Below are 26,767 nucleotides of genomic sequence, written 5' to 3'. Positions count from 1 at the left end.
TTTAGTAGATTAGATTACTTTGGTAGTTTAGTAGTTTAGATTACTTTGGTAGTTCAGCATACTTTGGTAGTTCAGCATACTTTGGTAGTTTAGATTACTTTGGTAGTTCAGCATATTTTGGTAGTTTAGTAGTTTAGCATACTTTGGTTGTTTAGTAATGCAGCATAATTTGGTAGCCAAGCAAACTTTGGTAGTTTGGTAATTTAGCATGCTTTGGAAGTTCAGTAATTTAGCATACTTTGGTAGTTTAGTAATTTAGCATACTTTGGTAGTTCAGTAATTTAGCATACTTTGGTAGTTTAGTAATTTAGCATACTTTGGTATTTTAGTAATTTAGCATACTTTGGTAGTTCAGTAATTTAGCATACTATGGTAGTTCAGTAATTTAGCATACTTTGGTAGTTTAGTAATTTAGCATACTATGGTAGTTCAGTAATTTAGCATACTTTGTTAGTTTAGTAATTTAGCATACTTTGGTTGTTTGGTAGCTTAGCATACTTCGACAGTTTAGTAATTTAGCATACCTTGGTAGTTTAGCATACTTTGGTTGTTTAGCATATTTTGGTAGTTTAGTATAGCAGCACAATTTGGTAGCCAAACAAAATTTGGCAGTACAGTAATTTAGCATACTTTGATGGTTAGGCATAATTTGGTAGTTTAGTAATTTAGCATACTTTGGTTGTTTGGTAGTTTAGTATACTTTGACAGTCTATTAATTTAGCATATTTTGGTAGTTTAGCTTACTTTGTTAGTTTAGCATACTTTGGTAGTTTAGTAAAGCAGCACAATTTGGTAGTTAAGCAAACTGGTAATACAGTAATTTAGCATACTTTCGTAGTTTAGTAGTTTAACATACTTTGGGGGGTTTAGCATATTTTGGTAGTTTAGTAGTTTGGCATATTTTGGTTGTTTAGTATACTTTGGTAGTTTAGTAGTTAAGCATACTTTGTTAGTTCAGTAATTTAGCATACATTGGTTGTTTGGTAGTTTAGTATACTTTGACAGTTTAGTAATTTAGCATAGTTTGGTAGTTTAGCATACTTTGTTAGTTTAGTAGTTTGGCATACTTTGGTTGTTTAGCATATTTTGGTAGTTTAGTAATTTAGAATAATTTGGTAGTTTAGCATACATTGGTAGTTCAGTAATTTAACATACTTCGGTAGCTAAGCATACTTCGGTAGTTTAGTAATTTTGCATACTTTGGTTGTTTGGTACTTTAGCATACTTCGACAGTTTAATAATTTAGCATATTTTGGTAGTTTAACATACTTTTTTTTTTTTTAGCATATTATGGTAGTTTAGTAAAGCGGCACAATTTGGTAGCCAAGCAAACTTTGGTAGTACAGTAATTTAGAATACTTTGGTAGCTTAGTAGTTTAACATACTTTGGGGAGTTTAGCATATTTTGGTAGTTTAGTAATTTAGCATACTTTGGTAGTTTAGCGTACTTTGGTAGTTCAGTAATTTAGCATATTTTGGTAGTTTAGTAATTTAGCATACTTTGGTAGTTTAGTAATTTAGCATACTTTGGTTGTTTGGTAGTTTAGTATACTTTGACAGTTTAGTAATTTAACACTTTGATAGTTTAGCATACTTTGGTAGTTTAATAGTTTGACATACTTTGGTAGTTTAGTAATTTAGCATAATTTGGTAGTTTGGCATACATTGATAGTTTAGTAATTTGGCAAACTTTGGTAGTTTAGTAGTTTAGCATACTTTGGTAGTTTAGTAGTTTGGTATACTTTGGTTGTTTATCTTATTTTTGTAGTTTAGTAATATAGCATAATGTGGTAGTTTAGCATACATTGATAGTTTAGTAATTTGGCATACTTTGGTAGTTTAGTAATTTAGCATATTTTGTTAGTTTAGTAATATAGCATAATTTGGTAGTTTAACATACATTGATAGTTTAGTAATTTGGCATACTTTGGTAGTTTAGTAATTTAGCATATTTTGGTAGTTTAGTAATATAGCATAATTTGGTAGTTTAGCATACATTGATAGTTTAGTAATTTGGCATACTTTGGTAGTTCAGGCATACTTGGCGGTGTGAATGTACTCCATCATGAGGTACACACACACACACACCTTGTAGTTAAACTGTAGTTAATACATTTTTCCAAAGACTTAAAATAATCCACAAAACAGTGAACTCTCTAGTAGATGACCAAACGTGAAGGCAAAATGTGTCATGCAAGTTTGGTAGCTCTTCCATGTGCATTAAATATTTTCAAAAAACTTAAAATAATCCACTAAACAGTGAACTCTCTAGTAGATAACCAAACGTGAAGGCAAAATGTGTCATGCAATTATTTTGGTAGCTCTTTCAGCCAATTGCATAAGATATTTTTCAAAAGACTTAAATAAATCCACAAAACAGTGAACTCTAGTAGATGACCAAACGTGAAGGCAAAATGTGTCATGCAATTATTTTGATAGCTCTTTCAGCCATGTACATAATATACTTTTTAAAAGACTTAAAATAATCCACTAAACAGCAAACTATTAGATGACCAAACTTGAGGGCAAAATGTGTCATGCAATTTTGGTAGTTCTTTCATGTGCATAAGATATTTTTCAAGACTTAAAATAATCCACAAAACAGTGAGCTCTCTAGATGACCAAACGTAAAGGCAAAATGTGTTATGTAATTATTTGGATAGCTCTTTCAGTCATGCGCTTAAGATATTTTTAAAAAGACTTAAAATAATACACAAAAAAGCAAACCCTCTAGTAGATGACCAAACTTGAGGGCAAAATGTGTCATGCAATTTTGGTAGCACTTCCACATGAATAAGATATTTTTCAAAAGACTTAAAATAATCCACCAAACAATGAACTCTCTAGTAGATAACCAAACGTGAAGGCAAAATGTGTGATATTTGGATAGCTCTTTCAACCATGAGCTTAATATATTTTTTTAAATACTTAAAATAATCCACCAAACAATGAACTCTCTAGTAGATAACCAAAAGTGAAGGCAAAATGTGTGATGTTTGGATGGCTCTTTCAACCATGAGCTTAATATATTTTTTAAAATACCTAAATAATCCACAAACAGAAAACGCTAGATGAAGGCAAAATGTGTCATGCAATTATTTTGGTAGCTCTTTCAGTCATGTGCTTAAGATATTTTTTAAAAGACTTAAAAATAATCCACAAAATGAACAGTGAACGCTCTCTCTCATGGACGACCAAACGTGAAGGCAAAATGTGTCATGCAATTATTTTGATGGCTCTTTCAGCCATGTGCTTAAGATATTTTTTAAAAGACTTAAAATAATCCACACAACAGTGAACTCTCGTAGTCAACCAAACAGGAAGGCAAAATGTGTCATGCAATTATTTGGATAGCTCTTTCAGCCATTTGCTTAATGTATTTTTCAAAAGACTTAAAATAATCCACAAAACGGCAAACTCTCTAGTAGAAGACCAAACGTGAAGGCAACATGTGTCATGCAATTATTTTGGTAGCTCTTACAGCCATGCGCATAAGATATTTTTCAAAAGACTTAAAATAATCCACACAACAGTGACTTTCATAGACATCCAAACAGGAAAGCAAAATGTGTCATGCAGTTATTTGGATAGTTCTTTCAGCCGTGTGCTTAATGTATTTTTCAAAAGACTTAAAATAATCCGCAAAACGGCAAACTCTAGTAGAAGACCAAACGTGAAGGCAACATGTGTCATGCAATTATTTTGGTAGCTCTTACAGCCATGTGCATAAGATATGTTTCAAAAGACTTAAAATAATCCACAAAAAAGTGAACGCTCTAGTAGATGACCAAACATGAGGGCAAAATGTGTCATGCAAATATTTTGATAGCTCTAACAAGCCATGTGCAGAAGATATTTTTCAAAAGATTTAAAATAATCCACAAAACAGTGAACTGTTAGTAGATAACCAAACGTGAGGGCAAAATGTGTCATGCAAATATTTTGGTAGCTCTTGCAGCCATGTGCATAAGATATTTTTCAAAAGACTTAAAATAATCCACAAAAAAGTGAACTCTTTAGTAGATAACCAAACGTGAGGGCAAAATGTGTCGTGCAATTATTTTGTTAGCTCTTGGAGCCATGTGCATAAGATATTTTTCAAAAGACTTAAAATAATCCACAAAACAGTGAACTCTTTAGTAGATATCCAAACGTGAATGGAAAATTTGTCGTATTAGCGATTCCTCCTTCTGACGGTAATTGAGTGCTGACTCAAGTCAAAAAGTAATCCACAGAGTCAGAAAAGTGCCAAGGATTAAGTCTGGTGGACCAGGCAGACATTATTGTGCCCAAGTGGGGGAGGCATGCAGTAGGATGATAAAATGTCATCCTGGTGATATTGTGGTAGAAAGCAAAGTAATACTTGAGATAGTCCACAAGAACAAAGTAGACGTGCAGGGAAGGTCTTCAAGAAAGGACTTTTAACCAGAGTGGGCTTAAAAACAAGTGGCAGGTTAAAGTCAAGTTTATTTAGAAACAGTCAACAGAAATATTCCTTCATGGTGGGAGTAAAGAACAATATTTAGTAGCAAACAACACAGTAGTGGCAGAGGGGGAACATTTGAAGGCAAACAAAAGTTGTGCAATGTAGCAAAACTAAAGTGTCGTAGCTCCTACAAAGAAACACTAACACTATTATTAAGTGGCTCCACACATAAACTTCATGACACGCACTACTACAGTATTTATACCATTGCTTCACATTTGGCTGTTCGGCTTCCGGTCAAAAAAGAAAAATAGGAAACCTTCACCATTTATTCTCCAAAAATGGGAGAAGATATTATTGAAAATAATCAAAAAATGAACTGGATTCCAGTCGGCATGGTGACGTGTAAGAGAGGAGTGCAATGAGAGGAAAGGAGGGGAAGTGAGGAAGGAGGAGGCCTCATTGGTGGGCTGGCACTGTTAGCAAAGCCTCCTCTGACATCCGAGACACAGCTACGTTCTGTTCCGTGACGACAAAGCATAGAGAGGGGGAGGGGTCAAAACAAGGTGGGACACTCACCAGGTATTTGCCTGGCAAACAATAAGATAAACTGTAACTGTAGACTCTTGCTAGGTAGGAATGTCCTTATGATCAGCGTCGTCAAGCCAAATCAATTACAATTAAAGCTGCAAGCAGCGTTGGTCGGGTCCGCCTTTGGCCGCTGCCAAGCCCTGGTCTAAGTCAAACCTACATAGAGGTCTTTGTTTCATGTCTCTACGACATTCCTAACCGAAGTTACAAGCAGTTTTGTCTGGTTTTTTTCCTAGGGGGCGCTGGAGCGCAATTTTGACTTTTGGGGTTTGGTTATTTATTAGATGGCAATGTTCGCCAGTCCTGATGTGTGTGTAAAATTTGGTGAGTTTTGAAGCATGTTAAGGGGGTCAAATTACAGATCAGCGTTTCTGGACGTTGTTGATAAATGGCTTTCGCTTTGCATAGTAGAGCTTTAACTTGCACTTTGAAGCATTTTAAGGGGGTCAAATTACAACTCAAAGAGGCAAAAATGACATTTTTTAGGAAACTTTGCACAGGGGTTCTTTGAAGGCGCGTAAAATCAAAACCGGAGCAGTAATCAAAACTTTGTTGGATAGTTTTAATCAAAACGGTTCAATCTCTCTCCTGTGCGAGTTTGAAGCTGAAACGACAAACTCACTCGGAGGAGTTTACGTTTGAAAAAGGTGATGGGTTTTTACAAAACTTTTATTTTGAAGGGGTAATTTTTAACCTCCTGTTGATTTTTGCCGAAGGATGTCAATTATCTAAATGTAGGTCTAAGTGAGACCTACATAGAAGTTTTTGTTTCATGTCTCTCCGCCATTCCTACTGGAAGTTACAAGCAATTTTGTTTGTGTTTTCTTCCTAGGAGCAGTTTTTGCTGTGTTTTATTCAAAAATTGCGCTAGAGCGCATTTTTTAATTTTCGGGTTTAGTTTTTTCATTAGATCGCAATTACTGCCAGTACTGATGTGTGTGCCAAGTTTGGTGAGTTTTGAAGCATTTTATGGGGGTCAAATTACAGTTCAAAGAGGCAAAAACTTTGTATTGAAGGGGTTTTTGCCAACTTTTTGTTGATTTTTGCCCGAGAAAGTAAAATTATGAATTGTAGGTCTAAGTCAGTTCTACATAGAAGTTTTTGTTTCATGTCTCTATGACATTCCTAACGGAAGTTATGAGCAGTCTGTTGTTGTTTTTTTTCCTAGGGGGCGCTAGCGCACAATTTTCATTTTTGGGGTTTGGTTGCTTAATAATTTGGGAAGGTTTGCTATACCGACGTGTGTGTCAAATTTGGAGAGTTTTGAAGCATGTTAAGGGGGTTAAATTAGGGTGCGGAATAATAATAAAACAGCAGTTTCAATAGGGTCCATTGCAAAAGGACTCCTGTGGAGTCCTTTTGCAATGGGCCTGCGGACCCTAATTACCAACGCTTTGAACCAAACGTCTTATAAAATGGTGCAACTAATTTAAGCATTGTTCTTGTTTTGTATTCAACAAATCCTTTTCATATCACACCCACAGATGCCGGAAAAAATGTGTGTGCTACTGCGCCATATTTTGGTAATGTTTTCTAACTGCAGGTGATGCACGTTGGAAATATAACGTACCGCATTTTCCACACCAAAAGGCGCACCGGATTGTAAGGCGCACCTTCAATGAATGGCCTATTTTAAAACTTTGTTCATATATAAGGCGCACCCGATTATTTAAGTGCACCTTCAATGAATGGCCTATTGTAAAACTTAGTTCATATATAAAGCGCAGCAGATTATATAAGAGCACCTTCAATGAATAGCCCATTTTAAAACTTTGTTCATATATAAGGCGCACTAGATTATATAAGCGCACCTTCAATGAATGGCCCATTTTAAAACGTTCATATATAAGGCGCACTAGATTATATAAGCGCACCTTCAATGAATAGCCCATTTTAAATTTTTGTTCATATATAAGACGCACCTTCAATGAATGGCCTATTTTAAAACTTTGTTCATACATAAAGCGCACCAGATTATATAAGAGCACCTTCAATGAATAGCCTATTTTAAAACTTTGTTCATATATAAGGCGCACTGATTTATAAGGCACACCTTCAATGAATGGCCTATTTTAAAACTTTGTTCATATATAAGGCGCACTAGATTATATAAGCGCACCTTCAATGAATAGCCCATTTTAAATCTTTGTTCATATATAAGACGCACCTTCAATGAATGGCCTATTTTAAAACTTTGTTCATACATAAAGCGCACCAGATTATATAAGAGCACCTTCAATGAATAGCCTATTTTAAAACTTTGTTCATATATAAGGCGCACTGATTTATAAGGCACACCTTCAATGAATGGCCTATTTTAAAACTTTGTTCATATATAAGGCGCACCCGATTATTTAAGTGCACCTTCAATGAATGGCCTATTGTAAAACTTTGTTCATATATAAAGCGCAGCAGATTATATAAGAGCACCTTCAATGAATAGCCTATTTTAAAACTTAGTTCATATATAAGGCGCACTAGATTATATAAGCGCACCTTCAATGAATGGCCCATTTTAAAACTTTGTTCATATATAAGGCGCACTAGATTATATAAGCGCACCTTCAATGAATAGCCCATTTTAAAACGTTGTTCATATATAAGGCGCACTAGATTATATAAGCGCACCTTCAATGAATAGCCCATTTTAAATCTTTGTTCATATATAAGACGCACCTTCAATGAATGGCCTATTTTAAAACTTTGTTCATACATAAAGCGCACCAGATTATATAAGAGCACCTTCAATGAATAGCCTATTTTAAAACTTTGTTCATATATAAGGCGCACTGATTTATAAGGCGCACCTTCAATGAATGGTCTATTTTAAAACTTTGTTCATAAATAAGGCGCACCAGTTTATAAGAAGCACCTTCAATGAATGGCCTATTTTTTAACCTTTGTTCATATATATAAGGCGCACCAGATCATATAAGTGCACCTTCAATGAATGGCCCATTTTAAAACTTTGCTCATATTTAAAGGCACACCAGATTATAAGGCGCACCTTCAATGAATGGTCTACTTTAAAACTTTGTTCATTTCATAAGGCGCACCGCGTTATAAGGCGCATAGAATAAACGCTACAGTGGAGGCTAGGGTTATGATGTGCTTACTGTAGTTGCGAGAAATTGAGGTTTTAGGTGCGCCTTATAGTGCGGAAAATATGGTACTTCTTGTGCTGAAGTATAACCATTCATAGTGGTCCTGCTCAAAAGGGTTATAATGGATTCGATTTATATAGCACTTTTCTTGACACTCAAAGCGCTTCAGGGAGACCTAAGAACTTCATTCACACCACCACCATAGGTGTAAATGGGTTGTACTTGTATAGCGCTTTTCTACCTTCAAGGTACTCAAAGCGCTTTGACACTACTTCCACATTTACCCATTCACACACACATTCACACACTGATGGAGGGAGCTGCCATGCAAGGCCCTAACCCGGCCCATCAGGAGCAAGGGTGTAGTGTCTTGCTCAAGGACACAACGAACGTGACGAGGTTGGTAGAAGGTGGGGATTGAACCGGGAACCCTCAGGTTGCTGGCACAGCCACTCTCCCAACTGAGCCACGCCGTCCCCCAAAATGGTCATTTGTCGAGCCTATTACCAAAACCAAATGGGGTGCATGTAATTTATCGTAATACTTGAGCAAGTTATTTGTGTGTTTGCTCAAGTGTGAAGTGGCTTTTGTACAAAAGCCCGTCTACTGTAAGACAAATTGAATATTGCACCGTGAGGCCACTGGAAGCGAGAGTGGATGTGAAAATACGCACCTCGGGCTTCTTTCTGTGCGTGTTGACAGCGTCCACATTGAGGCTGATGGACTCCACCTTACATCCTGGGGACACAAGGTTGGCTTGGTGAGAGGAATGCTTGTGGTCAGGGTTGGTGGGCAGAGATGAGGGCTTCCTACCGTAAGCTACGGGAGTCAGCTTGAGGACCGTGTGCAGCGGGCACATCAGGTAGGGCAGCTCTTCTGATGAACAATCACATAATATTGTCAAATCACATTCAAGTCTCTAACATGGGAATGAGTTCAGTCAGTCAATAGTGCAGCTACGCATGATGCTTTTTTCCCTCCCGTACATTTTATTAAAATACAAGTGTTCGCCTGCTATAATTGCATTTTATACTTCCGTCTTTTTTGTTTACATTTGGCGTGTTTGCCTTGCTCAAACACATTAAAGGAGTCTGTGTAGCTTTTTGTTTTGGCGACACCTAGTGGTAAGAGTAACGCTGAAAGATGCAGACACGTTTGTTACTAGCTTCTTACTAATACAATTCAGCCTTATAGACTTATACCAATGAGTAATATACAACTATAATTATTTTATATTTATATTGACAAATGTGTTTTATTTAATTAGGGACATTTATTAAGTAGGACCAGCTTGTGTGCTTAGCTGTTGTGTAGCTGCTAGCAGTAACTAGTAGCCTATAGCCTATGAGGCTTAACTTTAGTAAACAACTTTACTAAAATACAAGAAAAGACCAACCTCGTGTGCTTTTAGATATCAAGTTGTTAGAATAATTATGTATAAATTATCACATAACTCTTATGCTTAAAGGCTGTTGCTATAGTTATTATCAATTGTGCTGAAGTTGTACTTTTCTAACAGTGTAAAGGGACAACTTGCAATCCAAGATTGCGAGTCGTCTCATATTAGTGTTTGTGTCCAGACTCGGCCTGCTGACTGCTTCGGGCGATCATAGAGTGCCTTGACGCAGACAAAGCAGAGACAGGGCAATATCACGTATGTCAGCACATTTCCATTTCATGAATAATCATATATTGTGTCTAACTGGGGCTGCTGAAATTACCCCCCTTCCTTCAGAAGCAGCCTCAGTGATATAACCAGGGACCTCCCAAATAAATAGAAAAGCACGTGGGACTGTACCTTAGAGCGTAGGTTGGAACTGTAACTAACGTACCTGAGCGCGCAGGTTGGAACTCTAACTAAGTGTAGAGCCCAATACGTCTCTTCTCATTGAGCAAAATTTAACTGTCTGCATGATTCCTTGCTTCTTGTCTGTTTAATTGATGTCATCCGTGTTTGAACCTGACACAAGTATATACTTCAATATTATTATTTCTAATGACACAAATCAAAAAGATGGATTTTACCCGACAACACACAAAACACTGAGTTTAGCCTCACGGCCAATTATGCAAAATAGACTAACGCCATTTAGTTCGCTCCTTGCAACACCAAAGGGACATTTCGGTCTTTGGGAAAACCCTGCAGAGACTCACCTGCTGTTTTGTCCAGGAAGTAGGCGAGCAGGCAGCGCATGACGGCCTGGTGACAGATGACCAGAACGTTCTCCTGCCTCTCCAGCTCCATGATCACCGGCTCCAAGCGCTGCACCAGATCCTCATAGGACTGAGTCCGAAGTAGAAAAGCACATTTAGAGCACAAATGGAACCAGATTTCAGATAATAAAACCATGCTCATGTTCTGTTTGAATGGTGCTGCTGGAAAATAAGTAGTTTGCACTCTTTGTAGTATCCTACTGCAGCGGTGTTCCTATTATTTTGTTTACAGTTGCATATTTTACTTTATTACACCACTACTGCACGCTACAAGCACAATAAAAAATATTCTTTAAAGAATACCTTTCAGTTTAGTATGTATGGGTATCCTTTCAAGGGCAAATATATTGTTATACACATCTCATATTGCATCTCATCAGATCGTGCAAGTGTAACTAATGTTATGGCCACTAAATGCATGCATGCCATTATATATTTCAATGCTAATGCAGGTTTTTAAAAAATGAACAAGATTGCCCCAAAAGCATTCATATAATCACATATGTCTACAGTAGCATTCACGTAAGAAACTGGATGAACCACACCAACAGTCAATCAGAACCAAATGTGTCTGGGAGGCCGCCCAAGTGCAAGCGGCTTGTGGCCATGCAGATATATCTTGAGTCCGTGTGTGTGTGTGCCTCTGGTTACTTTTTCATAGATGCCACAATTCAGAATGTTACAAGTAAAGATCGACCAATTATTGGTGCAAATATTTGGCATTTTGACTTTCAGTATATTGTTTTTATTTTTTATCAGTATGTCTTTTTTTAATTTTATTTAATAAAACTACATCGGAACCTCGATTTACGACCTTAATTGGTTCTTGAACAGGGTTCTTAAAAAGAAAAGTTCATGTAGTGAAGCATAATGCCACATAAGAAAAATGTAAATATGAATATTGAGTTCCAGCCTTGACAAAAATCCCTATTTCAGTGAATGTTTTGTGTTCAAAGTGTACAAAGTACTGTATATCAAGGGGTGATGGATCAATTTTCTATCTAATAACAGAACTGTGCTGTATGCGCTGAACTGCCAACACACACACGCACACACAGAAGCGGAGCAGAAATTGCAATAACACTTAAAGGGGAACTGCAGTTTTTTTATATTGCCAATTGTTCACAATCATTATGAAAGACATGACAACAGATGGATTTTTTTAAATGTATTAAATTAACGTAATTAAAAGTCAACACCAATGAGAGCTCTGTAAAATCCAATAAATAACCATTCATAAAGCGCCATCAATACGCCATTTACATTTTATGACTTGAATTAGGGCTGGGCGATATATCGTTATACTCAATATATCGCGGGTTTTGCTGTGCGATATAGAAAATGACTATATCGTGATATTCGAGTATACGTTCTCACACAGTTGCTTTTAGCTGGTAACAAATGGAGGAATAATTAATTAAGCGGGAATGTGTTGAACAATTATGCGGCAAAAGCGTTGCTACAAAAAGTAGCAGGTCTGCTCATTTGTAGCATCATTTGACAAGTCACCCGCTCGAGAATGAAGAGTGTTGAAACCGCATGTCAACATCTCTGTTCTGTGTCACACCAACAAAATGCTGAAACAACAATTTTCACATCAACACCGTATGAAAAAATAAATTTAACAGAAGGAGATAACGTCTGCAGGAATCTACCACATAGCGAAGGACAAACACTATTGGATTTCCTATTATGCAGCTCATTTTTATTTGACAGTTACTTGTTTTTAACTATCGTAGTGGCGTTCTGTACAAAAAGTGCACTTTAATTTAGTGTTGTTTTGATATGTCATCTTAGTGACATCATGCACAAAAGTGCACTAATAGCTTGTTTTAAAATGTCTCTGACAATCTTGCACTTTCTGTTTTGAAGTGACATGAATGTTTGTGTGACTGCTAAATAACTGTTTAACAAATACAGTTTTGGTCAATTGACTTAATTGTGACTTCCCTCTCTGCTTGAAAGTTTAAAAGTAGCATATATTAATGCAGTCTGCAGAAGAATGTTTTGATGTAGACACATAGAATCATCCTACTGTTGTGATTATATGCATCAAGTGGTAATTCAAGACTAAGGCAAAATATGGAGATATATATGGTATATCGTGACATGGACAAAAATATGGATATATTGATAAAAGGCCACATCGCCCAGCCCTAACTTGAATATTAACCAAGTATTAGTGATATTGTTATTATTAAGTGCTAACACAGACAAACTATAGCAGTGCCATGATCACTTCTGTGTGTATCACTTCTATTTTTACATCTTCCTAGTGGTCTGCTGCTTTTTTGCCTCCTTGCTCATCATAAATCATACATCTCACCTGAAAATTAGATGGCGCAGGATATAATACGACAAGTTGGGATACTTTGACAGCAATAGAGGACCTGGCAAAAAAGACACAAAATGCCCTTCTTTCCCCACTCCCCTACCCTGTTTCTTCGCAAAGATAATAGGACATTCTCCACCTAAATGGGAATATATGAACATCCGAGCAGACGGCATTCTAATGCCAGCAGACATTGTACAGTTAGTGATGTTTTATTATGTTTGATGGCTCTCATGAAGTCTGCAGTGAGCAGAAATCAGTGAAAAAGGAAAAAAAATAAAGCAAACATTGAGATGCGTTTTTGAAATTAATGTGCCGCATATGCTTACAATGGTCAAACTACGTAAATATTAAATGTTATCATAGATGTGCCTGTTACTACATTACATATATACATACGTACATCATGTATATAAAACCCTAATGGAGGTATTTGGATGTTTTCATAGGCATAATTGAACAGCTCCCATAGGCAGAGTTTTGATTGTATTTATTTAATATTTAGATGGCAAAAATAATAACATAACATCCATTGTCATGTCTTTCATAATGATTGGGAACGAAAGGCAAAATTCCCCAAAAAGTTAATTTTATAGAGTAAAATCCAGAAAGCTGAGTTAAAAAAAGCAACTGGCAGGGAGAGAGAATTCATGTTTGAATAACTTTTAGGGCCAATAAATTTCTGCTTATTGTCTAAATATTGGTATCGACCCAGAAAAAAACATTGTTCGATCTCTAGTTTTAAGCTTTGACGGCCTTGATATGATTTGAACACTTAAGAATGTTTCAAACTTTCTTCTACATCCACTGACCTCTCCTTTAGGATAGCGGTAGCGGTACTTGTCCTGGTCCCTCAGCGCAAACTCCAGAGGGTAGTGATCCTGGATCTCCTCGTACATCATCTCCTCACATACGCCCTAAAAGTAGCGTCAAACACACTGAGGCTACAATTCAAACAAGACAGAGAGCAATGAAAAAGCTCAGCACTCACGGCGTCGATCTCGTTCAGGACCTTCCACTGTTCATAAGGCACACTGAGACCCTCGGCTGTCTGGATGGTCCTCTTCATCTGACTGGTCCACACCTTCAGGTCACTGATGCCTTGGGCTTCAATGAATTGGCTCAGCCTCTTGGAAAACTGTCAAGAGGTGAAGACACTCAACTGACACATGGGTGGAGGAGGAAGATCTGGTTGGACTTTCATCCATGCAGATAAGACTTTGCTTTTCATTCTTCAGGACATGTCAGCCGCACCTCTTTGCCACTTGGCGTGAGGCCAGAGTCTCCTCCAATCCGACCTTTGACATTGAGCTCACTCTCCCCATGGCGGCACAGGTAGATGGAGCGAGGCGTGATGTGGATGTTCATGAGATAATAGACGATCCGACTCTGGATGTGGTCCAACACCCTGTTGACCATGTAGCGCTGACCCACATCCATGATCTTGATGTAGGAGAGATCCCTAAAAGTAGGACCAGAGACCTCAAATCTACATTCACGAGTGCCTGTATGCTGTAAATAGTTTTAATTTAGAAACGATGGATTTGACGTCTTCCTACATTCACAATCATTTCAAATATTCAGCTCCACCGCACCTGTCCAAAACCTCATCCAGGGTCTCGTAGGAGTTCTCGTAACACTTGATCCTCTTCATGAAATCCTCCACTGCCTCCTCGGTGTTGCAGTTGGTGTAGTCGGGGCTGCCCAGCTTCACTTGCTAGACAGAAACAACAATGCACTGAAGCCAACTGACAAAGTTATTCAGTCCTGATATCATGTCCTTCAGAAATGTACCATATTTTTCAGACTATAAGTCGCAGTTTTTTTCATAGTTTGGTCTGTGGTGCGACTTAAGTGTGAAATTATTAACACATTACCGTAAAATATCAAATAATATTATTTAGCTCATTCAGCTAAGAGACTAGACGTATAAGATTTTATGGGATTAATCGATTAGGAGTGACAGATTGTTTGGTAAAGGTATAGCATGTTCTATATGTAATAGTTATTTGAATGACTCTTACCATAATATGTTACGTTAACATAGCAGGCACCTTCTCAGTTCTTATTTATGAGTCATATAACGTACACTTATTCAGCCTGTTGTTCACTATTCTTTATTTATTTTAAATTGCCTTTCAAATGTCTATTCTTAGTGTTGGATTTTATCAAATAAATTTCCCCCAAAAAATGCGACTTATACAGTGCGACCTATATATTTTTTGTCCTTCTTTATTATGCATTTTCGGCAGGTGTGACTTATACTCTGAAAAATATGGTACTATAAAAAAAAAATCATAGTTCATCGTTACCATAGTAAAAAGTAATTGAATATCTAACGGAATTATTCTTTAATAAATGTAATTAGTAACTAGGGAAAATAAATAATGTGTTACTTAAAAAATTTAAATATCTGGCATATGCAGTTGAGATGTTTCATGAGAGCAGAGTGTGTATCCGCCTTTAAAAGGTAGTGCCAGCAGGCTTTTAGCTCTTAGCGGCAGTTTTCCAGCAGTAATCTTTTCACTGGATTGTGTTATTTAGGAGAATGAATGTACATTGATGGCTTTCATAATTGTTTGTCCACAAATGGGGTATTGTAAGATGGCAAGCTTGTCACTTCAATCATTGATTTGTTGTTCATTATCCCTTCGTAGAAGTAGTAGTATGTATGTGTGTGTGACCGTGCATCATGTTTGCTGTGTGATGTTGCCTTCTATGTTGTGTCAAGTTCATTTTAGCGTGGTGCTGGTTGTTACTTTTAATAGGTAAAAAGGTATTTCCTGCACTTCTGACATTGTCATTTGGACATAAAGCCACATCAAAACTAGCACGCCATGTTACATCAAATGTATCTGTTGCAACATACATAAAAATAATTAATTAGATTAAGGACACTGACCACAATGTTCTCCTGGATGACATCTGGGTCTTCACACACAGATTCCACAAAGAACACCTAAAACAAGACAAGAAAATCAAAGCATGATGCTTAATATTTGTTATTATTGCCAAACACTTCTAACACTGTAAAGGGTATTAAATGACAGATCTGCAGCGTGCTATTTTTTTAGGAGCATATAGGGTGATGGCCGGTGGGAGTCCATTGATTGGTCAAATGATCATCAACTATGTGTTGGAATTGAGCAGCCATATTCTGTGAAAAAAATGCATCACTATTGAGGTGGTGAGTCTCTGCACAACTTCTTAATGCACACGCACACTTAATTTGTTGTACATTACCTTGGTGCGGTCCTGTGTGCAACGTTCCCTTTAAGGCAAATCTAGGCCCGCACAAAACCGCATAAAAAGATAAGCGCATAACAGTGTGCACGTCTGCCGTCGCTCACATGTGCACCACTGAATGCTCAAGGAGTTTTGGCGTTTGCTCACACATATGAAAAATTAGAGGGAAAATAGCCTGTGTGGAAGTAGACTATAATAGTGTGCTAAAGATGTTCGGATTGTGACATACAAGCACATGTCCTACTTTTTGCAGAGCAGGGGTTTTCAGTTTATAAACAGGAACCATAATATGAGATATGAGAGTAATGTTCTTAAAATCCTGAGATATTGCGAAAACAGCAAAAAAAAAAAATATTCTAGCATAACTCCTAAACCAAACATGCAATGTGTCTAATAATGCCTCTATTAATGTATCTTTGTGAGTATTACTACAAACATGTGCTTTTGTAAGGTTTGCAAACACAAAAAGTAGTTTTTTACTCAATATGACAGTAATGTTCTTTGAATCCTTAGATAATGTTTTTGACGCAAAAAAAAAACAGTTTCAAGCATAACTCCAAACCATACATGCAATTAGGGGTGTGGGAAAAAAACGATTAGAATTTGAATCGCGATTCTCACGTTGTGCGATTCAGAACCGATACTTTTTTTTTTTTTTTCCAAATCACTTTTTATTTTTTATTTATTCTTTTTTATTTTTTATCAATCCAACAAAACAATACACAGCAATACCATAACAATGCAATCCAATTCCAAAACCAAACCTGACCCAGCAACACTCACAACTGCAATACACAGAGCAATTGAGAGGAGACACAAACACGACACAGAACAAACCAAAAGTAGTGAAACAAAAATATTATCAACAACAGTATCAATATTAGTTATAATTTCAGCATAGCAGTGATTAAAAATCCCTCAGTGACATTACCATTATAAATGTATAAAAATAAAAAAAAAGAACAATAGTGTCACAGTGGCTTACACTTGCATCGCATCTCATAAGCTTGACAACACACTGTGTCCAATGTTTTCACAAAGATAAAATAAGTCATATTTTTGGTTTATTTAATAGTTAAAACTAATTTACATTATTGCAATCAGTTGATAAAACATTGTCCTTTTCAATTATAAAAGCTTTTTTTTTTTTTTTTTTTTAAATCTACTACTCTGCTTGCTTGTCAGCAGACTGTAGATCCTGCTGAAATCCTATGTATTGAATGAATAGAGATTCCTTTTAAATTTGGAAAAAATCGTTTTTGAATCGAAAATCGTGTTGAATTGGAAAAAAAATCAATTTTGAATCCTATCGTGACCCCAAGAATCGATATTGAATCGAATCGTGGTACACCCAAAGATTCGCAGCCCTACATGCAATATGTCTAATAATGCCTCTATTAATGTATCTTTGTGAGTTTTACTAGAAACATGTGCTTTTGTAAGGTTTGCGAACACAAAAAGTAGTTTTTTTTTACTCAATATGACAGTAATGTTCTTAGAATCCTGAGATAATGCAAAAAAAAAAAGCAATACAAACACGCTATACTGTTGGATAAGCTCCGAGCAATCGGATTCGACGAAACCTCATCAAGCTGGATGCAATCTTACTTGGAGGGGAGGAAACAGGTGGTAGTGGTGAACGGCACCATGTCCCCTCCCCTCTCAGTAAGATGTGGAGTCCCCCAAGGCAGTATACTAGGACCTTTACTGTTCCTAATATACGTGAATGACATGCCATCAGCATGCCACAGTGAATTGTTCCTGTATGCGGATGACTCGGCCCTGCTGGTATCCAGCAAGGACAAGTCACAGGTGGAACAAATCCTCAGTGCTGAACTCAATATTTGCACCTGGCTCGCTGACAACAAGCTATCCATACACTTAGGTAAAACGGAATCCATCCTATTTGGGTCCCATATCAAACTTAAGAAGGTCAGTGACTTCACTATAAAAGTGGGTGACATTGTTATCACCATGAAAGATGAGATCACCTACCTAGGTTCCACTCTAGAGGCTAATCTTTCCTGTGATAAAATGGCAACCAAGGTGATCAAAAAGGTCAACCAAAGAACGAGATTCCTCTACAGAATCTCCTCTCTAGTCAACAAAAGCACCTTGAGGATTCTAGCGGGAACTCTCATTCAACCCTTCTTCGATCACGCTTGCACCTCCTGGTACCCCAGCACCTCCAAAACCCTCAAATCTAGACTCCAAACATCCCAGAATAAGCTAATCCGGTTACTTTTAGACCTCCACCCCAGATCACACCTCAATCCAACCCACTTCTCCAAAGTGGGCTGGCTCAGGGTGGAGGACAGAGTAAAACAACTTGCACTGAGCCTAGTCTATAAAATCCGCTACACCTCCTTGATACCGAAGTACATGTCAAATTACTTCCTTAACGTAAATGACCGCCATAACCACAACACCAGGGGGAGCTCCACAAACCACGTTAAACCCAGATTTCGATCTAACAAAGGTCTTAACTCATTCTCTTTCTATGCCACATCAATGTGGAATGCACTCCCAAAAGGTGTAAAAGTAAGTGCATCTCTATATTCCTTCAAAACCGCTCTAAAACAACACCTGCAGGCAACTTCAACACTTTACTAATACCCTCCTCCATTCACATCCCATCTCCCCGGATTATAAACAACTCAAATGTACTTCTAATGTATATACTTGTTCTTATGCTATCTGAACTCACTATGTTCTCTGCTGGCTGTACATATCCTACTAAATAAGACCTACACGGTTTCAATGTCCACATTTCTCTGTTGATGACTGAAGTGCTGATATCAACCAAAGCTCCTCATCCCACCCCCCGGATTGTAAATAATTCAATGTACATACTATGATGATTAACTTGTGTGATGACTGTATTATGTTGATAGTATATATTTGTACCATGAATTGATTAACGTGGACCCCGACTTAAACAAGTTGAAAAACTTATTCGGGTGTTACCATTTAGTGGTCAATTGTACGGAATATGTACTGTACTGTGCAATCTACTAATAAAAGTATCAATCAATCAATCAATCAATTCAATGGTAACACCTAAACGAAACATGCAATATGTCTAATAATCCCTGTATTTTTCTTTGGCAAACCATATACCTGATTATAGGTCAATAGGCAGGAGTGAACATGTAGCACCAAAACTACTTATGATGGCGCAGATGTATTGTTTGTGCAATGTATCGTAGCTATACAGTAAACATTTGCTTGAGAAGTGTTCTCAGCACACTCATTTTTACAAAACTGGAAGTTTTTCAGAATCAGAATTTCTGTGTTTGCAAACATTACAAAAGCACGTTTCTAGTAAAACTCATAAAGATACATTAATACAGGCATTATTAGACACATTGCATGTAAGGTTTGGAGTTATGCTTGAAACTATTTTTTTGCATTAAACACATTTTCTCAGGATTCTAAGAACATTACTGTCATGGTGAGGGGAAAAAAACGTTTTGTTCTTGCAAACCTTACAAAAGCACGTTTCTAGTAATACTTACAAAGATACATTATTAAACACATTGTATGTTTGGTTTAGGAGTTATGCTTGAATATTTTGTTTTATTTTTTTTCGCATTATCTCAGAATTCTAAGAACATTACTGTCATAGTGATTAAAAAATTATTTTTTGTGTTTGCAAACTTTACAAAAGCACATGTTTCTAGCAAAACTCAAAGAAGGAGCAGCCTTGCTAACTCAGCGACTTTGTTGCTATATTTAGTGAGTAATCAGAGCCCTATAGGTACTTTTTAAATCAGTTGGGGGACTCTGAAATGAATGTGAGTAACGCTCTTCTCATCAAGCAACGGGGGCCGCTCCCCTTTTTAAAAGCCTTCACATATAGCCCTGACATTTGAGGTAAAAAAATAAATACATTAAAATGAGCTATACAGGAAAGTTTGTACTTCTAAACATATCTGTTTTTGACTTCCTTTTTGCAAATGCCTACTGGACAACAACAACTCTCCACTAATTCAATGCACTTTTCCAACCACGCATATCCACAATACCTTAAAATCATTCTGCTCTGCAAACTGGATGATGGTTTTCCTCCTTTCCCTTGTTGTGTTTGTGGCATCAAAAACCTGCGTAGGAGGAAGACAACGTCTGATGAGTGCAGACTGGGTTTAAGACAATTCTAGTCCAGTGTCGGACTTACCGCCACTTGGCCTCCTTCTTCTGTTAGGTATTGTTTTACATCGTTCAAAGCTGTCGAAGCACATTGCCTGCAAACATCCCACGTAAATTGCACAAATAAGCATCACAGACTTCAAGAGACTCTTACCTTCTGATTTTTAGGCCTTCCTCGTTGTCTGGACGGAAGAACTCAAAGGACTTATAGATCTTCACACACTCTCTCCTGTATTGTCCTACATTGAACTCTGGACAAGATGGAGGCCAGGGACAGAAGGATGACAATTTAACATTCTGCATTAGTGCAATTATCTTTCTAATCAGGCGCAACATTCATGACATTGAACAACTAAAAGAAAAGAAGTACCTCTGGTGGGAACCCCAATCCAGTTCAGATAGCGGGTCAACTTCTTGGAGATGTAAGTCTTCCCCCTGGCGGGAAGGCCCACCGTCACTATCAGTGTAGGACAGTTGGTCATACATACTGCAAAGAAGGAGGACAGCGTTATTACCCCATTTATGGATTTTTCTTCCCCAACGGCCATAATGTTTTGTATTCAACAAATATTTTTCATATTACACCTAGAGACATTGAAAAGGTGTCTTATTGTTTGTGCTATGGCGCCATCTTTAGGACGATTTTTCTCACTGGTGTGGTGCGGGTTGAAAATGTACTTCTTGTTTGTGCCTCAAAATAATTATTCATTCAACACTCCAAGCAACATGTGCAAGTTTTACAATATATGAATTGATTGATGTGGACCCCGACTTAAACAAGTTGAAAAACTTATTTGGGTGTTACCATTTAGTGGTCAATTGTACAGAATATGTACTGAACTGTGCAATCTACTAATGAATGTTTTAATTAATCAATCAAAATAACTTTAAAAACTCGTATTTACTAAGCCATCCCATGTGTGATGCATATTCTCATGCATATTAGTATGTGCTATCATAACCTAATGAAGCTAGCGTTGTTAGCATTAGCTAACATGCTAACACAATTTTACAATTTCTTGTATTAGGATTATAAACTTACGTTCTGTTTGTAAGGTTGCAGTTTTGTAAATTCGCCGAAACGTCGCCGTGGAGTTATTGAGTCTGTTTAGCTGAGTGGAACGCTAACTTCAACAGCTCGTGGGTCCATGACTACGACTTCCGTTTAGTTTGATCAGCTGTTTTACGGCCGTGTTAAAAAAATAAATAAAATGTTTTTAAATTACTGCCGTGTTACAGACACTGTTTGGAAACAGCTAAGGTCCGTAAATAAGCATTTATAAAATATTTTGGTATAAATATCTAATTTCACAACGTATATCTACCTATTTGGAGCTGTGATCACGGGGCACTTGCTGATTGGGCTGGGCATTGCTCTGGTGTATCGACAAATTCGGAAGACGATGGCAGCCACTCAAGGGTCCCAACGGCTGATAAACGCAATGGAAGGATTGGTTCGGGCTGTGAGAACACAGACTTGTGCGATTTCTGAGTTGAATCGCAAAATGGATCTCATCTTGGAAAAGTTTGCAGAGAAGGATCAATTAATTGGAACTAAAAGAGGTCCAGCATGGACAAGCAGAGAAGACAAGTCAATATTTTGTCTTCTCAAAGGAAAACAACTTTTTATCTACGATTTGGACTCCCTGAATGGCCTTGCCATGGAGCAGGCTGTTCTGAAGAAAATCTCCCGAAGACTCCTCAAAGATAGACGCTTTTGACCTTCCTTTTTGTCAACATCATCTGTAGCCGAACTTTATCGGCCTCAGCCATACAAAAACACTTCACCTCTCCCGAGTTAATTGGGCATACGCACACACATGACCCCGACCCTTAAATCAACACCCTCACCAACGCTTATCTCGTCTGGGGTTGTGAAATGGCTGAGCGGCGCTACAGAGCGAACAGCGGGCCTGCGCAAACCCACCCCTCCCTCTGTCGCAAGTTGGTGTGATATATGTATGTTTAATGTGTGCCATGCTATGTAAGGTTTTTTTCCTTGGACTCAGACTAGACCTCTGCTGAGGGTCTAGCCTTGGACTGATATTTTTTTACTCCCCCCCCTTTCCTAATGTCACCCTTTTCTTATCTTTTTAAGGAGCGCTGTAACCGGCTGATCCGTCGGCGGTCTCGTCTTGTCCCCCCCCCCCGTAACGTGTGTCTATTCTTAGCGGGACTGTGCCGAAAATGTAATTTAAGTTCTGATGTGTCTTGTACATGTTGGAACGGACAAATAAAAATGATTCTGATATATCTGCGGCTTATAGTCCGGTGCGGCTGACACATAGGAAAAAATATTTTTTTTTCTAAAATTTGGTGGGTGCGGCTTAACATCAAGGGGCTCTTTTGTCCAGAAAACACGGCAAATATTTTTGTACTGTGTTGAGAATGGAAACAAGGCTAAAGGAGACGGTTGTGAAACTCAACAATTTGACAATCCGACACATCTGCACACATTTAACGGCCAGTTGCCAAACTGGGTCACTGTTTGCACAGATGACTGGGTCAGAGGACAAGAGTAGAGAGAAAGAGCATCCCTTCTAATGCATGTTCTTACAACACAGTAGCCACCCTACATTTTATGCAAAATATTCGATCTAGTGAAAAACACAAAAAATTATTTTATATATTGACACAAATATAAGAAAAACACTAACCTTACGATGGATGCTTTTGCACTAGTAATTTGATCTTTCACAACACCAAGTGGCCACAATAATTCAAGGCTGTTTAATGTAGGAAACTTTTTGTTTTTCCTTTCTGTAGTGGTAGCAGCAGCTGCCAGTTGTGGTGGCATCGTGGCGACAGCATTTCTACCTGCCTTTAATCACCGATTTGTGATGAGCTAATGGCATGTTGATTTCACCCCATTATACTCTTTAATGCCTCTGGAAATCAAATTTAATGTTTTCATGCCATTTATGGCTTTGATTTTATTGACTTTTCATGCTTTTTTATGCCCCGCTGAAGTCGTCGGGGAGGGATAAGCGAAAGAAGATGGGACATAGGGCTGGGCGATATATCGATATACGATATAAATCGCGGGTTTGTCTCTGTTCGATATAAGAAATGACTATATCGTAATATTCGAGTAGACGTTCTCACGCAGTTTTTTTTAGCTGCGGGCATTACACTACAGACTCTCCTCGCTCTTTCCTGTGTCTCCTTCTCACAGGCAAGCAGGCGCACATTCTTACATACGTCACATATTGTCACGTCATACGTCACATACGTACACGCCCTCGCCCAGCAGAGAGGTAGCGGCGTGGCTAACGTTAGCTGTGATGCTAGCGGGTTGTTGCGAGAGAAAGAAGGTGCGAATCTCATAACAAATGAAGGAAGAATTCATTCCCAACATAAACAGCACGGGGCCCATCGTCTAGCGGTAGTTCGGCTTCAACTGGGAATATAAATGATAAATGGCTTGTACTTGTATAGCGCTTTTCTACCTTCAAGGTACTCAAAGCGCTTTGACACTACTTCCACATTTACCCATTCACAAACTGATGGAGGGAGCTGCCATGCAAGGCCCTAACCAACACCCATCGGGAGTAGGGTTGGGTATCGAGTATCGATTGGAACCGGGACTAACTTTCCGATTCTCCCGGAATCGTTCAAAAGTTAAAATTTCGATTCCTAGTTTCGATACACAGTCCGCCGACCCGGAAGATGAAGTCGCTGAACACCAACAAAGAAGCGCCCACCGCCGGAAGTGTTCGCATAGCCGAGCGAGTCAGTCAAGCATGGATAGCGGGCGCCGATGGTCGAAAGTGTGGCTTTATTTTACTAAAAAAATGAAATATCGGCGAAATGTAACACGTGCACAGGACTGTTTCGTGCTTAGGAGGGTGCACGTCGAACATGATGAAGCACCTCAGAGTTCATGGAGTACAAATAAATGCGTGTCCCGTCTTCGACAGGAGACACTATCTGTCCAGAACGCTCACGCATCCTGCCTGAGAAGGTGGTCATTTTCCTAAACAAGAACTGTCTCTGATTTTATATTGTACCTGCTGCTAATGTGGACTGGGTTTTGCAAGTTGTTTCTTATTGTTTTTTTGCTCTTCTGCACCAGGTTAGCCCATCAGTGGGAGCACGGTAACATGTTTAAGTACCTGCAGCATCATACACTAGTGTGTGAAAATGTGTTTTCATGAGGTTTCCTGCAGCATCATACACTTTTGTGTAAATATGTTTTCATGAGGTTTTCAAAAATAAAGCTCTCTTGATGAAAGTGTACCCCTGTGAAAATGTATTCATAATTTATATTCAAGTTCATTTTATATTTATATTTTAGTTGAAAACAGCCCTGTGAGGAATTTATAGTAAAGTTCCTAAAAAGTTGATAGAATTAAAATTGATGGAGAATGTCAGATTATTTCATTCAGAAAGACTGTAGGTTAGCTAGCTCATTTAAAATATCCTAAACTTTTTTTTTGATCCTGCCTTTTTTTTTTTTAAAGGAAAGAATCGGAATCGAGAATAGTCAGGAATCTGAATCGAAATCGTTCGAATTCAAACGATACCCAACCCTAATCAGGAGCAAGGGTGAAGTGTCTTTCTCAAGGACACAGCGGACGTGACGAGGTTGGTACTAGGTGTTGATTGAACCAGGGACCCTCGGGTTGCGCACGGCCACTCTTCCACTGCGCCACGCCGTCCCAATAGACAACTTTAATTTCTTATGTGTGGGGCACAAGCGTTGCTACCAAAAGTAGCATTACTGCTAATATGTAGCATCATTTGAAAAGACACCTGCTAATAACTTTAATAAATACAGTTTTGGTAAATTGACTTAGTAGTGATTTCCTTCTCTGCATGAAAGCTTAAAAGTAGCATATATTAATGCAGTATGAGCAAGAATTTTTTAATGTGAACACTGTTAGAATAATTATGTACATATTATCACACTAACTTTAGAATGCTTAAAGTATGTTGCTTTAGTTATTAGCTATTGTGCTCAAGTTAGACTTTTTTTCTAATCTATGCAAGGACAAAACTTCTTGTCTGAGCGGTGGCCTCAGCCACATGATGTTGTCATAGTTTTGGCTCACTGGCAGCCAACGACTTCGGAGACCTTGGCATGGATTGGATGAAAGCACGCAGACGAAACAGAGACTTCAAGGATCTCAACGAAGATAAGATGACAACACGCGGACGAACTCGGCGACAAGGCAAAATCAAATCTCGTCACGTACTATGCGTCCTGGACTTCCTTTGCATAATATATGTGACCACTTCTTTTAGAGGCAGCTTCAGTGATGTTAGAATAGAATAGAATAAAGTTGTATTGTCATTATTGCAATGAACTGGTTCAAAGAACAACGAAATTGGAACAGATGCTCCTAAGGTACATATACAATATGTTGACTATGGAACTCTGAATAAAAAGGGGAACGCGGTACCTGGACCTTAGAGCGTAGGGCAAGACTGTGACTAAGTGTGCAGTACCCGCGTTTTACTAGGTACTAGGATGACAGGGGATGCAAAACATTAACAGTGCGATACGTTTTCATAACATGGTCACTACTGCCTACTTTGTCTTGTTATATATTATTACACGGTCTAGCTCCGTCCTATCTTGCCGATTGTATTGTACCATATGTCCCGGCAAGAAATCTGCGTTCAAAAGACTCCGGCTTATTAGTGATTCCTAGAGCCCAAAAAAAGTCTGCGGGCTATAGGGCGTTTTCCGTTTGGGCTCCAGTACTCTGGAATGCCCTCCCGGTAACAGTTCGAGATGCTACCTCGGTAGAAACATTTAAGTCTCACCTTAAAACTCATCTGTATACTCTAGCCTTTAAATAGACCTCCCTTTTAGACCAGTTGATCTGCCGCTTCTTTTCTTTTTTCTCCTATGTCCCCCCCTCCCTTGTGGAGGGGGTCCGGTCCGATGACCATGGATGAAGTACTGGCTGTCCAGAGTCGAGACCCAGGATGGACCGCTCGTCGGGACCCAGGATGGACCGCTCGCCTGTGTATCGGTTGGGGACATCTCTACGCTGCTGATCCGCCTCCGCTTGAGATGGTTTCCTGTGGACGGGACTCTCGCTGCTGTCTTGGATCCGCTTGAACTGAACTCTTGCGGCTGTGTTGGAGCCACCATGGATTGAACTTTCACAGTATCATGTTAGACCCGCTCGACATCCATTGCTTTCGGTCCCCTAGAGGGGGGGGGTGCCCACATCTGAGGTCCTCTCCAAGGTTTCTCATAGTCAGCATTGTCACTGGCGTCCGACTGGATGTGAATTCTCCCCGCCCACTGGGTGTGAGTTTTCCTTGCCCTTTTGTGGGTTCTTCCGAGGATGTTGTAGTCGTAATGATTTGTGCAGTCCTTTGAGACATTTGTGATTTGGGGCTATATAAATAAACATTGATTAATTGATTGATATTCTTATTTTACTGTTATATTGTTATTCCCATTGTTTTTATTCTTTTTGTAGTATTTCTCTATTTTGTTTCCTTTTAAACCCCCATTATTTCCTTTTTTTTTTTGGAATTGATCTCAACTCTGTACACTGCTGCTGGAATTTAAATTTTCCTGAAGGAACTCTCCTGAAGGAATCAATAAAGTACTATCTAAAAAAAACACATAATCACCATACTGCTGTGATTATATGTATCCAGTGTTCATTCAAGGCTAAGGGCAAAATACAGAGAAAATATATTGTATATCGCGATATGGCCGAAAAATAGCGCGGTATT

General features: G+C 38.3%; 1 protein-coding gene across 3 annotated transcripts in view; it reads right to left on the bottom strand.

The window, feature by feature from the left end:
* Positions 1 to 26,767, bottom strand: part of pfkfb4a (6-phosphofructo-2-kinase/fructose-2,6-biphosphatase 4a) — a 39,219-nt gene that overhangs the window by 1,077 nt on the left and 11,375 nt on the right. For 2 of the 3 annotated variants that reach the window (XM_061875248.1, XM_061875245.1), the window contains exons 2-14: positions 20,433 to 20,549; positions 20,217 to 20,313; positions 20,091 to 20,157; positions 19,942 to 20,016; positions 15,570 to 15,626; positions 14,263 to 14,384; positions 13,922 to 14,129; positions 13,659 to 13,805; positions 13,480 to 13,584; positions 10,276 to 10,405; positions 8,935 to 8,997; positions 8,795 to 8,859; positions 4,450 to 4,945 (exon numbers count right to left, since the gene is read on the bottom strand). In XM_061875248.1, the coding sequence (XP_061731232.1) occupies positions 4,886 to 4,945; positions 8,795 to 8,859; positions 8,935 to 8,997; positions 10,276 to 10,405; positions 13,480 to 13,584; positions 13,659 to 13,805; positions 13,922 to 14,129; positions 14,263 to 14,384; positions 15,570 to 15,626; positions 19,942 to 20,016; positions 20,091 to 20,157; positions 20,217 to 20,313; positions 20,433 to 20,549 (1,313 nt within the window). In that variant the 3' untranslated portion in view covers positions 4,450 to 4,885. Of the gene's footprint in view, positions 1 to 4,449; positions 4,946 to 8,794; positions 8,860 to 8,934; positions 8,998 to 10,275; positions 10,406 to 13,479; positions 13,585 to 13,658; positions 13,806 to 13,921; positions 14,130 to 14,262; positions 14,385 to 15,569; positions 15,627 to 19,941; positions 20,017 to 20,090; positions 20,158 to 20,216; positions 20,314 to 20,432; positions 20,550 to 26,767 lie in introns of those variants that run through there. The other variant, XM_061875246.1, reaches the window with a different exon arrangement.

Source organism: Nerophis ophidion, linkage group LG16 (assembly GCF_033978795.1).
Source record: "Nerophis ophidion isolate RoL-2023_Sa linkage group LG16, RoL_Noph_v1.0, whole genome shotgun sequence".
Lineage (NCBI taxonomy): Eukaryota > Metazoa > Chordata > Actinopteri > Syngnathiformes > Syngnathidae > Nerophis > Nerophis ophidion.
This window is presented reverse-complemented; position numbering and strand designations above follow the sequence as displayed.